This window comes from Sphaerodactylus townsendi, linkage group LG07, assembly GCF_021028975.2.
Source record: "Sphaerodactylus townsendi isolate TG3544 linkage group LG07, MPM_Stown_v2.3, whole genome shotgun sequence".
Classification (NCBI taxonomy): Eukaryota; Metazoa; Chordata; class Lepidosauria; order Squamata; family Sphaerodactylidae; genus Sphaerodactylus; species Sphaerodactylus townsendi.
The window spans coordinates 38017568-38031644 of NC_059431.1; the positions used below are offsets into that span (position 1 = coordinate 38017568).

Genomic DNA, 14077 nt, shown 5'->3' on the forward strand with positions numbered 1-14077 from the left:
CGGGATATATTTTGTAAATAAATACATGAAAACCAAGATATGACAAGGACTGGTTTTGGATGACACGTGCATAGTGAGTAAAAGACTGAAATGGCTACTACACAAACTTGCGGTTATAGCCATGGAGATAATGCAAATGCATTAAATGGGAAAAACAGTAATGTATCAGAAACAAGCTGTTCCATCACAACAAAGTTGCAGAAAATAGATTACTTTATGGCACAAGAAGTTCTAATGGACAATTTGATCAAGAATTGTCAAATGGGCAAGAGTTAACCAAACTGAGTTCCACTGAGAGTCTCTGCTGGGCTGGATCATCTACACCAGGGGTCTGCAACCTGCGGCTCTCCAGATGTTCATGGACTACAATTCCCATCAGCCCCTGCCACCATGGCCATGAACATCTGAAGAGCCACAGGTTGCAAACCCCTGATCTACACGGTTAAACATGATATCGGAATGTCAGATAAATCTATATCAACCTTAGGAAAGGAGAGCTACTACTCCAAGAGAATGGACGAAAAAACAGGGTGACCCATGGTCAGCAGGACCACATAGAGTGATCACTCTGTAGTCATTGATGTGGGCTTGCGATTCCTGCTACGACCCTCCCTTCTCCATAGGAAAGGATTCATTGTCAAACAATGGAGAGTGAAAAAGGGCACAGAACATCTATATGCTCCAATCGGTGAAGGAAGCACAGTAAGCATTGAGACACACTGATGTACAAATAGGCAGAAAAGTGACAAGTTGATAAACCAGGACTGAAGGGAGACAAACAGACCTGAGAAGTGAGGGAAGGTTTTTCCCCTCACACATTTATTGTTCTTGTGAGATCTAGGAGGTGGTAACTAAGACATATAATCTGAGTAGAGGGAAACAGTCCAACTGCACAAATCAAAACTGCAGCCTTGTCTCAAGGGAAAGGAGATGCATGCATCAGTTCATTATCATCCTCATAAATGGGTTGGATTGGCTGGAGGTGGGACTTCCCCGAGTTGATATATTGGCTGCTATGACTGTTGGGTGCTGTACAATGCTCAGCAGCGGTTTGTGAAGGGCTATCACCAGAAGGGAGAAATATCTGTGACCAGCTGAGTGTGTGGTTAACAAACTGCTCCCAAGAGCATGAGGTACACATTCTAGTTTGCCCTGTTTTGCTACTGAGCACCCTGTTCCTGACCAGCAGTCAAACCTACTCTCTTGCTAACTCCTTACTGAACTCATGGTTCCTGTGAGATGTTGTGGGATTGACAGGTATACTATATATTACTGAACTCTTGTGGGTTCTTCTGATGATTCCCAGTGTCTGCAAGGAACTGCTTTACACAACAGGGAAGTGAGTGAAAGATGCACCACTTGATTCTAGTAACATTTTCTTACGTACTTAAAATGGCATAAACACTGCATTTGGCTCCCTGGCAGATTTCCATAAATTACAGCCCAGCCATGATTTCTTCTATCACATACTTCCATGCTAGAATAACTGTACAATCTTCAAGAATTCAAACCACCATTTAAACACAAAGTAACAAAAAGCAAGTTATGCAACACCCCCCCCCCCATGACACGAATGCCAGCTTCTAGCCTTTGAATTTAGATTTCACATTTTATTGGTGAAGATTACGTATCTCCTTGATTCAAAATACAGATGTGTATTTCTGTCAGAAATGATGTTGCTTAGCCAACAAGATAATCCTTTCACTGCTAAACTTACAAAGTTGACATGCCACATGCTTTGGTACTGTTTCCCTCCCCCCTCCCCCCATGCTGATGATCAACAATGCATCTATACTTTCATAAATAATTCCAGACAGCATGCTGTGATGGAAAGAATTTCTAACACCTCTGGTATTTTATTAACCGCAGCTAGTCGAGGCTTGCCTACAAATCCTTTATAAGATTTTGTCCTCCTTCAAATTCCTTTTTGTAACTATGGAAGCAAATAGCTGGGCCTGAATAAGTAAATTTATATTTAAAAATTCCCAAGCAGTTAAATGGATTTCCATAATATATTTAAAAACTAAACTAAAACAAATATTTTAATGTATCTACAAATGCTGCAAAAAGTGGAAGTGCTGCTTTTAACACAGCTGAGGTGTCACAAAGAAGATTCCTAGTTTTTCATCGCATAATACCAGTGCAGCAGTATACAAGCTCTGCGGCTGCATACAATCCTGTAAAGTATAAATAGTTCAGGAACTGAAACCAAGGAGAACTTAAGGGTTCACCACTAAAAAGATAATAAGGTATCTCAAATGAGAGTGGTAGAATAATAATAGCAATAAACTTTTGGCAGCTGACTGGGATTTATAATAAACAACAATTGAAGTCATTTAGAAAAGGAGGTATCTGAAAACAAAAAATCTTAATCATCATATTAGAAACCCAGTGGTAGCAAAAGGTGGCCATTGTGTGTCAATGACTAAATAGGATGGGGCAAGCATATTAATACAGCTGAAAGCCATATGGCTGCCTATGTTATGAAAACAGGGTTGACTGACAGAGAACCAAGTTTTCCATTTGGGGGCTGCTTTCTTGCCTTAGCACCCAATTCCTTGAATATAATATTGCAACGTACCACTCTCAACAAGCTACAGTTTTGTGAGCTGTATCAAAGGATATGACTGCCTTTTGATCTGATAGAATCACAAGAGTTGGAAGAGATCACAAAGGCCATCCAGGCCAACCCCCTGCTATGCAGGATCACACAATCAAAGCACCCTTGACAGACAGCCATCCAGTCTCTATTTATAAACCTCCAAAGAAGGAAACTCCACCCCCACCCCAAGCCAACATATTCCACTGATGAACAGCCCTTACTGTCAGGAAGTTCTTCCTAATTTTTAGGTGGAATCTCTTTTCTTGTAGTTTAAATTCATTATTCAGTGTCCTGGTCTTTGGAACAGCAGAAAACAAGTTTGCTCCCTCTTCAATATGACATCCCTTCAAATATTTAGACATGGTTATAATATAACTCCTTAACCTTCTCTAGATTAAACATACCAAACTCCCTAAGTTTCTTCTCACAGGGCATGGATTCCAGACCTTATACCACTTTGGTAGCCCTCCTTTGGACATGCTCCAGTTTGTCAATACCCTTCTTGAACTGTGGTGCCAGAACTGGATAAATTATTCCATGAGAGGTCCGACCAACACAGAATAGAATGGTACGATTACTTCCCTTGATCTATACTCCTATTGATGCAGTCCAGAATCACATTGGCTTTCTTAGCTACAACATCTCACTGTTGACTCATGGTCAGCTTGTGGACTACTAAGACTCCCAGATCCCTTTCATATGTACTGTTGTCAAGCCAGATGTCGGCCATCTTTTATCTGTGCATTTCATTTTTTCTGCTTAAGTGTAATACCTTACATTTTTCCTTGTTGAAATTAATTTTGTTACTTTTGGCCCAGCTCTCTAATCTGTCCAGGTCATTTGGAATTCTGAGCCTGTCTCCTGGGGTGTTAGCTACCCCTCCTAACTTGGTGCCATCCGCATATTTGATTAGCGTCCCCTCTTTTCCATCATCCAAGTCACTGATAAAAATATTAAATAGCACAGGGCCCAGGACAGAACCCTGTGGCACCCCACTAGTCACTTCTCTCCAGGATGAAGATGAGTCATTGATGAGCACCCTTTGGGTTTGGTCAGTCAACCAATTACAAATCTACCTAACAGTAGCATTGTCTAGCCCACATTTTGGTAGCTTTTTTGCAAGAATATCAAAGGCCTTACTGAATCAAGGTATGCTACATCCACAGCATTCCCTTCATCTACCAAGCTTGTCCATCTATTTAAAAAAAGCGAGCGAAAGCGCGAGAGAGAGATAAGATTAGTCTGGCATGACTTGTTTTTGAGAACCCCATGAGGACGGTGTCAATGGCTCTCCAAAGGCTCCCCAGGCGCTTTCTCCAAGGCTCTTGCTCCCAGTACTTCCCTGCAGCCAGAAATAAGGATGGGGGCACCCTCCTGGGCTAGGCAGGGAAGCTTGCGGCAAGTGCAGAGGCAGGAGGAGCCTTCAGAATGAAGTGGCTCAGCTGGGGAGGACCCACTGCCCCTGTGCCACATGTATGAGGCAGGAACATAACTGTCAACGGAAGGAAGTGACCGTTATAGGGAGGAAGTGAAGTAAAAAGTTCAGAGAAGTTCTGCCTCCTAGTAACAGGAAGAGAACAACCCAGATTCCCTCCGCCCTCAGGAGAACTTTGACTTCTATTTGGATACTAGAGGTTGCCATCCATCACATTAGGAGTCAATTAAATGTTTGACCAAATATAGCAGGCATAATTTTGTATGTTCCACGAATGATGTAATAAATATCCAAATGGCCCTTGGCAGGAAAAAAGGTTCCCCACTTTTGCTCTAAGTGCTTATATACTGTAGCTATCTCTACATTCTTCCCTGGTATTGATGTCAGGCTGATTGGGACTGCTTTTTTACCTTTTTGAACATGGGGACAATATTCACCCTCTGTTGAGACTTCTCCTGTTCTTCAAGAATTCCCACCTGAGATTACAGGTGAAAATTCTTTAGACATCCATCCTGGATTCTTTAGATACTTCCTGTATTTCCTCCTCATTCGAACTGTTTGAAATTGTGCCTTCAAGATCTCACTTTTAAGAAACTTCCATCAATCATGCACTCCCTACTCTTTTAGTACTCTTAACGAAAAGATCACACGCAATCGTTTCCTAAGTTTACTGAAATCAGCTTTCTTATAGTCTAGAATGTGTGTCTGACTACACTTGGCTTTCTTTTCCACTGTATAACAAATTCCAGGTGAACATGGTTACTCCACCTAGGAATTCCACCCCTTCACTCCATTAACCCGGTTATCACTGTCAATTAGGATCAGCTCTAAAACACATGATCCCCTTGTTGCCTTTTCCACCTTCTGGACAATAAAAGGAAAGTGAAGAATTTGTTGGACCTTATACTCTTGGCAGAGTTTGACTTCCAACAAATATCAGGATAACTGAAATCTCTCAATACTACTACATCTCTCCTTTCTGAAAATTTGGTCATCTGCTCCAGGAAGGCATCATCGAAGTCTTCAGTCTGGCTTGGGAATCTGCAATAGATCCCCACAATGACATAGCTGTTTTTTCTCTCCCCCTTACCCAGATGCTTTCAATCTGGCTTCCACAATTTAAGTAATGGACTCCTCACAGGTATAATCATCCCTGACATATAATGTTGATACTCCTCCTTTCCTATTTGATCTATTTCTCTGAAATAGGTTATACCCCTCAATTATTACATTCCAATCATGAGACTGATCTCAGCAGGTTTCAATCATGCCTATTATATCATATTTGTTTTGCTGTGTTAAGAGTTCAAGTTTGTCTTGTTTATTTCCCATGCTTTGTGCATTAGTGTAGAGACATCTAAGATCATTCCCTGTGGCTGCTTATTTAAGGTTTTTTTCCCCTCCCATTCTGGAACTATTCACTCAGCTCTCTCTATAACATCTGGACTATTATTTATAACACTTCATGAACTCCTGCTCTCAAGAATACTGTCTCCCATCATAACTCATTGTAAAGTTCTCCTGATCAGGTTTGTGAGCCTCCTAACAAAAATGTTTCTGTCAACAAATATGAGGTACCACCCATCCCTTGCTAGAAGTCCTTCTTCATGAAACCTCAGACCATGTTCCAAGAAGCCAAAACATTCTCGGTGGCACCGCCTGCAAAGCCAGTTGTTCACCTTCACTATCCTTCTCTCCCTCCCTGGGTCATGTCCTTCAACTGAGAGGAGAGACAAAATGACAACCTGTGTATTAAGATCTTTCTTTCCTACCCAGAGCCTCAAAATCCCTTGTGATATCCTGAAAGCTATCTCCTGCAGTGTCATACAAAGGAAGGCATAATGGTCAGTGGGCTTGATGAGTCTTGCAAGCCTCTCTGTTACATCACAGATTTTAACACCAGAGAGATAGCACACCTCTTGAGACATCCTGTCAGGCCTGCAAATCACAGCTTCTGTTCTCCTCAGCAGGGAGTTCCCTACCACCATCACACCTCTCCTCTGGAGATTGGCAGGGGCCACACCATGTCCATGTGCTGAATCACCCACACATTTTCTGAGGATTGACTTTGTTGCTCATGGGCTTGTTTTTCGTTATCACTGACAAGGGAAAGAACTTCAAATCAATTCTGCAGCTTTAAACTCACAGAACGATCTCTGGTCCTTCCATTTCTATGTGTCACATTGTTCCAAATGTCTACCTCCCGTGTTTGGGAGCTGACCTCCTCTTCAGAAATATCCCCTGTCCATTCCTCATCCAGGACAGTCTGCTTCATTCTGTCCAAAAAATCCTCATGCTTCCTCATATGCTGAAGAGAAGATACCCACGCCTTAAATTGCTGGACATTCTCTTCCAAGAGGGCAACCAATTTGCGCTTGCTGAAGGTGTAGCTAGCTACATCCTCCAGCAAAAAAATAAACATACCACAGCTCTTGCAAGTGCCTGCAGCAACACCCTCACTATCCATATTCAGTAGTCCTAAATAAATACTAAAACAAAACTCTGGGCTTCCCCCACAAAGGTCTCCCACTAAAATCCCCCACAAATGCCTGTTGGTCTTCTCACCTTAGACCACAAGGATGGGTGGTGGTGGCAAAGGACCCCGGGAGCAATAGCGGTGTGTGTGTGTGTGTGTGGGGGGAATCGCCGCCACCACCCTCCTCCCCTGTGCAGACTCAGCTCGGAAGACCTGGGCCAATGCAGGGGAGGAGCCTAAAGACAGAGCCGGCCTGCTGCCGTGGTGCCCGTCTGAGCCACCTCCTTCCCTCCCCAGGCCCTCAGGTGCGGGATTTGGGGGCGGCTTGGGGAGGGCAGCAGGCAGCCTGCAGGGAGGCGGCTCGGGGTGGGGGGGCACCGAAGCAGCAGGCTAGCCCATGAGTTGGCCTGCCACTGTGGTGCCAGTTCGAGCCACCCCCAAGCATGGGGGGCATGGTAGTGGGGGGGGGGCGCTCAAGGCATATGTTGTCCCCAGGTGCCATTTCCCCTGATCACCTTCTAACCTACGACTTTCAGATCTGATAGGCACAGCAATGTGAAAGCTGAACTAATTATGGGATCCCTAGTCCCCAGGCTAAGATCCACAGGCCAGGAGCCCTCTAGCACTCACACACCATCCTCTCACACAGCACCCACAGTTAATCCTCCCCAGCTGTTTGGGAACAGCAAGATAAACACTCAACTGGCCAGCAGCTCTTTCCTCAGTTCTGTCTCCCAGCTCAACTGACTCAATTCTTAACTGATATGCCCAACTTAAATTTAATCTTTGAGAAACTAGCAACTGTTGGAAAATGTTGTTCTTAAAACATTTCTCCTATATCAGCCTATTGGAGGATTTTGTAGAGTCTTGAAAATGTAAGGATACGCTCAGATTGGTTTGTTTTTAAAGAAAAACTTGCTACAGTTGAAACAAAAAAATCAGCTTTTAAAATCATTGACTTTTATCCTTGCTGGTCTTGAATGCTATTCATATTAACAACAACAACCACAAAAAAGTACATGGTTATACAGAACTAGAGATTGCACTGAAAGTCAGTGCTACTGTTATTGTCAATACTATACTAATCTAAAAAAGAGAGCAAGTGGCATACAAAGACTTTGACCTGATAAATGTAACAGTCAAGACAATCAAAATAAAGTTTATATTCATAAAAATTAATATTTATACCACAATGAAAAAGGAACACTTCAAAGAATATTTCACATATGACAGGTCTTTTAAACTAAAGCTATCACGGTTCACTAATACGATCAATAAAGTAGATTTTATACAGCATCATGTGTTTAACAGAGTAAAAGATTTTGATACATAATCAGCAAACTCTGAATCCTCAAAAGTTTAAACAGGTATGCCAAAATAACAAGCTCATGAGAATGCTCACCTTTCTCTTATAAAATCTGATAGTTCTTTTGTAGACACATGTCCATGTTTCATATTATGATAAAGGACATCAAAACCATTGTTCTTTTCCCCCTAAGATTAAAACCAAAACAATAAAGTTAGAAATCACAAAATTAGGACATTTGAAGAACAATGGTAGCCTATTCATGCACCAATTAAAAGCCAAATTTCTTACGCGAGGCCTTATTAACAATATCAAGTTATTTCCAGGATTTCAACCTTAATTCATTTTCTCTCTACTTTTCTTCCTCAATTGCTAGGACTGTTAGTTGTTCTAACTCAGCCTCCTTATATTGTCAATTGAACTCTGCTACTTTCCACAACAAGGACATTTCCTAGGTTCACTGTTGGAAGTTTCTCTTCCAAAAATGCTATGCATTCCTCTATTATGGTAGCCAGTTACCTTAAGTGACAAGTTCTACCTTTTCTGCATATTCTTTAAGTCATGATCTATGACTGATTATGCACAATGTGCTTGATGTGTGATGAAGGTGAGGGTCCGTCGCAGCAGGAATTCTTGTATGGACTTATTTCCTCAAGCCCCACTTTCACTTTCCATTCTCTCTGAGACAAACAAGACCACTTTCAGAAAGTGTGACTTTTGATTTGCTTCACTGCCAGAGAGGGAAGATTTGGCAGTGAGCACAGCTTTATCCCAGAGATCTTCCCTCTGCCCACAACCAGTCTTCCCTCACCCTCATGGTGCTTTGTACACCTTCTTCCTTGCCCTCCCTTCCATATTACTGGCGGCTTCAAGTAACAGAAAAGCTTACTCACACAACACTGACCTCTAATTCTCTTGATATTTTGGGATATCAATATAAAGAGAGCTTGAAAATAACAAGGGGAGGGGAGGAGAAGAACACTACTGCTTCCTCATTCAACTTGGTTTTTCAAAAAAGCAAAAATGGTGTTATCACAACAGACATTTCTATGCTTAACCACAAAATATGTATTAAGAATGCAACTAAAAGATCAACACGCAATTTAGAATGCATAAATAAAAAACACTTTATCTATGTCCAGTTTAATCTGGGCTTAGGTTATTCCTGAATATCACAGATAAATTATTGCAAAATTCTGCCAAGTCATGGTACTGCAATTCCTGCAAAGCTATCACCAAGCAATTACTGAAATTTTCAGCAATACACCACATCCTCCAGCCACCCTAAGACAAAATAACCAGCTATTCCTCTGCTCATGCTCTAGTCTCCAAAAGAACCTGACTAGTCAGATGGCTTAGATCTGACAAGTCCAGGTATTCATCTGACAAGATGCTACGACCCTCTGAAAACAGAACAAACTGCTGGGATCAGGCTGTATTTCACTGGAAGTGCAAGATGGATACTGTAACTTTGTAACAGTAGAAAGAACCGTAGCTTCAGGCATGCACAAGTGCCTATAGAGAAAATGAATGTGAAAGTAGTGGATGGCAAACAAAGCGTCTGGTCCTTGCTGACTGGAAGGTTTCTTGCATTATCTGGGTGAACATGGTCTACTCATGTACTGAAACAGCAACCCTTTAGAAGCTCTGTAGTTATGGATTTTGATCTCTAGGGAAAGGAACACCAAACAAATAAACCTACCTACTCTACAACAAAGCCAGTGGTGGGATTCAGCAGGTTCGCACCACTTCAGCAGAACCTGTTGTTAAAATGGTGCCTGTAAACAACCAGTTGTTAAATTATTTGAATCCCACCACCAGAACCGGTTATTAAATTATTTGAATCCAACCACTGAACAAAGCTAAATAATTTTATGGTCTCTGCAATTTGCTCAGATCAGACTTGAGGGCTTAGATTCAGTGGTGATAGTTGGATCAATCTGCAACATTGGCACCCTCATAAAATAAAGGCACTACTACTGTATATGAAAATAGTGCCCAGCACTCTTTGGGTCACAGTAATTGACAAAAATCAGTAGTTGAAATTAAGGCGCAGGAAAAGGAGATAGAAAACTGTTCCACATCAAACCCTGCAGATAGGTGATCTTGAAGCTGACTGTTCAGGAGATTCAACAAAATAGCAGAGATGATGAAATATGGGCAAGAGTCAATGCAAAGTGGCTGAGGTGGAACAGAGTCACTGGTGGAACAGAGTCACTGAGGTGGAACAGAGTCACTTGATAAATTAGGTGAGTGGGCCCAGAAATGGCAAATGAAGTTCAATGTAGCAAAATGTAAAGTGATGCACATAGGGGCAAAAAATCCAAACTTCACATACATGCTACAGGGGTCAGTGCTATCAGTCACAGACCAGGAAAGGGATTTAGGCGTCTTAGTTGATAGTTCCATGGGAATGTCAACTCAATGCATGGCAGCTGTAAAAAAGGCAAACTCTATGCTGGGGATCATTAGAAAAGGAATTGATAATAAAACTGCAAAGATTGTCATGCCCATATATAAAGCAGAAAGGGTGCTAATTGACCGCACTTGGAGTACTGTGTCCAGTTCTGTCGACGATCTTAAAAAAAAGGATATTGAGGAGATAGAAAAAGTGCAGAGGAAGGGCAACAAGCAAGGATGATTGAGGGGACTGGAGCACCTTCCCTAATGAGGAGAGGCTGCAGCGCTTTGGGACTCTTTAGTTTGGAGAGGGAGGCGGCTGAGGGGATTAAAGATTGACAGTCTACAAAATTATGCATGGGGTGAGAAAAATGTTGACAGAGAGACATTTTTCTCTCTTTCTCACAATACTAGAACCAGGGGGCATTCATTGAAAATGCTGGAGGGAAGAATTAGGACTAATAAAAGGAAACACTTCTTCACGCAACGTGTGTGTTTGGAATATGCTGCCACAGAAGGTGGTGATGGCCACTAACCTGGATAGCTTTAAAAGGGGCTTGGACAGATTTATGGAGGAGAAGTCGATTTATGGCTACCAATCTTGATCCTCCTTGATCTGAGATTGCAAAATGCCCGGTAGCAGACTTTCAGGTGGATCGGAGCAACAGCCACAGAGGCTGCTGCCAGGCCATCATGCGTTCACATCCTGCTATATGAGCTCCTGGTAAGGCACCTGGTGGGCCACTGCGAGTAGCAGAGAGCTGGACTAGATGGACTTTGGTCTGATCCAGCTGGCTTGTTCTTATGTTCTTATGTTCTTATGTGTTCTTTATGACAAGAAGGGGCCTATACACCTGAAGTCAAAAATCTACAAGACAACAGCTTGTCCTGTAGCATACTATGGGTCAGATTGCTGATCCGTATAGTTAATTTTTGATGTCTTCATTGGTTTGGGTTGTGTGTGTGTGTTTTAAGTGAAGTATCTGCAGAACAACATCGGAACTTTGGCAACCATGCCTCTTCAACAAGATAATTCAGAGCAGGTTCTGCAGAGATGTAAACAACAGCAAATGCTATAGTCCCACAATCAGGAGAACTACATGTCAAGAACTCCTAATCCAAGTGATTCGCGAAATGGGCCACCAAAGCACAAAATTACAAACACCTGGGGTATGAGTCATCACACCTCAGTCTGAGAAAATGCCACCAGCCCATTTTCACGACCCAAATGCCAGAAACTAAGGGGCAAGCTTCTAACCTTACTGGAATTAAAGTCACGAAAGTCACCCCTGCAAGGTAAACCACTCGCAGAGCGAGTTTCACAGAACAATTACCCTACTAGGTGTGGCCATATAGGCCTAGCTACTGAAATTAGATTGAAGCCACCTGAAGACAAAACACTACAAGATATGATTAAAGTGATTTATTAAAATTGTGTCAGAATATTATTAAGAACAATGAGCAGCGAAGACTGAAATACAAAGGCGAAATCAAAAGTACTAACTACACAGTAATAGAACTGTTTCAGTTTTACTGTATATAACCTTTTCCTGCTAAAATCCTCCAGTTTTTAATGTCTACTCATAGACAGACAGCCTGTCTGACCCATAAAAGAGGTAAGGAATCAAAAGGGCCACTGTTGCATCAAGAAGTACAAATTAGGCACTCAGAGCAAAACTAGACTGAAAAGGTATTGTCGAAGGCTTTCATGGCCAGAATCACTGGGGTGTTGTAGGGATCCAGGCTGTATGGCCGTGTTCCAGTAGCATTTTCTCCTGACGTTTCGCCAGCATCTGTGGCTGGTATCTTCAGAAGATCTGATGGTAGTAAAGCAAGTGGAGTATATATACCTGTGGAATGTCCAGGATGGGAGAAAGAACCATTTGCATTGGTTAACAAGTGTAAAGTGTAGACTGAAAGTGCTGAACTTTATAGCCAAGGGTCCAAGCTCATGGCCTGAGCTCAAGCAACCAATCAGATCTATAGCTGGTGACATCAATAACTATATAACCAGAAAATTGTTCTCACAATTACAGGGATATTCTGCAACAGATTGTCAAACTACATCTCCCTCCCTCCCTCCCACCCACCCACAAGTACCAAGAATATAGAACAATAGATATGTCTGTGTTTAATCTACAAGGTCCAAGTAAGGTGTGTAAAGAAAAATATTTATGCCTATTTATTTATTTATTTATTAAATTTTTGCCCCACTCATTCCCAAGGGTTCAGGGCAGAAATACAAAAACATTAAACCCCAATTAAAACAACACTATAATCCAAACATTATAAAAAACACCAATAAAATTACAAAAGTAGCTCAAAATAAGATGGCGAGTTAAAACCCCGTTAAGAACTAGCTCACTCATTCTGGAGTACTTCACATGAATTGCAGCAAAGATAGTTTGTTTCACTGAGTGATAGTGCTGCAGCTACAATGATGCTACCAAGCACCTGCAAAAATTGCAACAAGGCAAAATACTTTCTGTAGTCGTGCACGCGGAGTCACTGTAAGAACGAGACGAGACGCGGAGATATCATCTGGTGGAGAGAGCCAGCAGCGGGATGCTGGGAGTCCGGTGGATCCCGCAACTCTGGCCATGGGTTAGTTCCTGGCACCTTTTATTAGGGATTCTCTAGGGGGCGGGCAAAGAGGTGGATCGGCGGGAGGCCAGGAGAGCGTGAGAACGGGAGACCGGGAGATCACTGTGCGGATGCACATCCCATCGGGCTGTCAGTACGTGAGGGAGGAAGCGCCCGCGGTCTGGGCCTAATCCACACCCAAAGGGGCGGGGTTCTACTATCCCTTTGTCTGGGACACCTGGTGGCTGTGACCTGTGACTCACCGGGGGGGTGGGGGATGGGGGAGCGGGTGCAAATCTAGAAGGCCGCAGTTAGCCAGTATACAGCTTCCGCCTACGGTAAGCTGCTTGGTCAGTTGCTCATCCCTTAAGCATCTTTCTTAAGTAGTACTACTGAGACACTACTTCAAAAATATGTATGTACCTAAATGAAGATATTTTAGGGGAATATTGATAATGTTCCAAAATTGAGAAAGTCAGTTAAGGTTGCCAGAGTTATTACGCGTTTTTAAAATTAATTAATATACCATTCTTCAATAAACAGTTTTTATACAACAAGCATTAAGAGTAAAGTTCAGGATGCTATTTTTTCTTTGCTAAATCCATGCTAACCAGCCTTCTAATTTGACTCTCAAAGGGTTGGTCTTTCACAAATATCCCTGTTTCAAAACAGCACCAGAAATGTACAGCACAGAACAGAACTTTACCAGGAAGGGGTTCCTCACATTATGTGATATGTACACCCCACATCTGTTGTGCAAACCAATTGTGATGCTGGTACTATGTGATCTGTGAGGAATACGCACACTTCAGAAAAATACCTAAGGCATTTCAAAAACTCTAAGCACTGAATGAAGCTAGCATCTATTGGGAATTCTTCAAACCATGACAATATTACCACCCACAGCTGTAGGAATAGAGCATGTTGGAAGTTTAAAACAAGTAAAATCTTTGTTTAAGTCAAAAGCAAAGAAAAATCAAACTAACATGAAAAAGAAAGTGGCAGTGCAAGCAATATCAAATGACTGGAGTATTTCCACAATCAGTACATAACAGGAAACATATTACAGGAATTCCTTGTTTTGCCAACAACCTAACACATGTTCAATATCTGTAGAAAAGATAGTAGAGATCTTTGTTTCCCCAACCAAAAAATCTGAACTTTGAAGCTTGCGGTTTTAAAACTCTGAAGTACCAGAAATGTACTGTACAGTAATACTAGATATGTAAGAAACAGGGATTGCTGTGCGCGAAAGAGCCTGCACCCTACAGAGCT

General features: G+C 42.1%; 1 protein-coding gene across 1 annotated transcript in view; it reads right to left on the bottom strand.

The window, feature by feature from the left end:
- Window positions 1–8046, bottom strand: part of FCHO2 (FCH and mu domain containing endocytic adaptor 2) — a 63335-nt gene extending 55289 nt beyond the window's left edge. Inside the window, exon 1 of the mRNA XM_048502962.1 lies at window positions 7916–8046. Coding sequence (XP_048358919.1) covers window positions 7916–7968 — 53 coding nt within the window. The 5' untranslated portion in view covers window positions 7969–8046. The remainder of the gene's footprint in view (window positions 1–7915) is intronic.
- Window positions 8047–14077: the final 6031 nt, after the last annotated feature.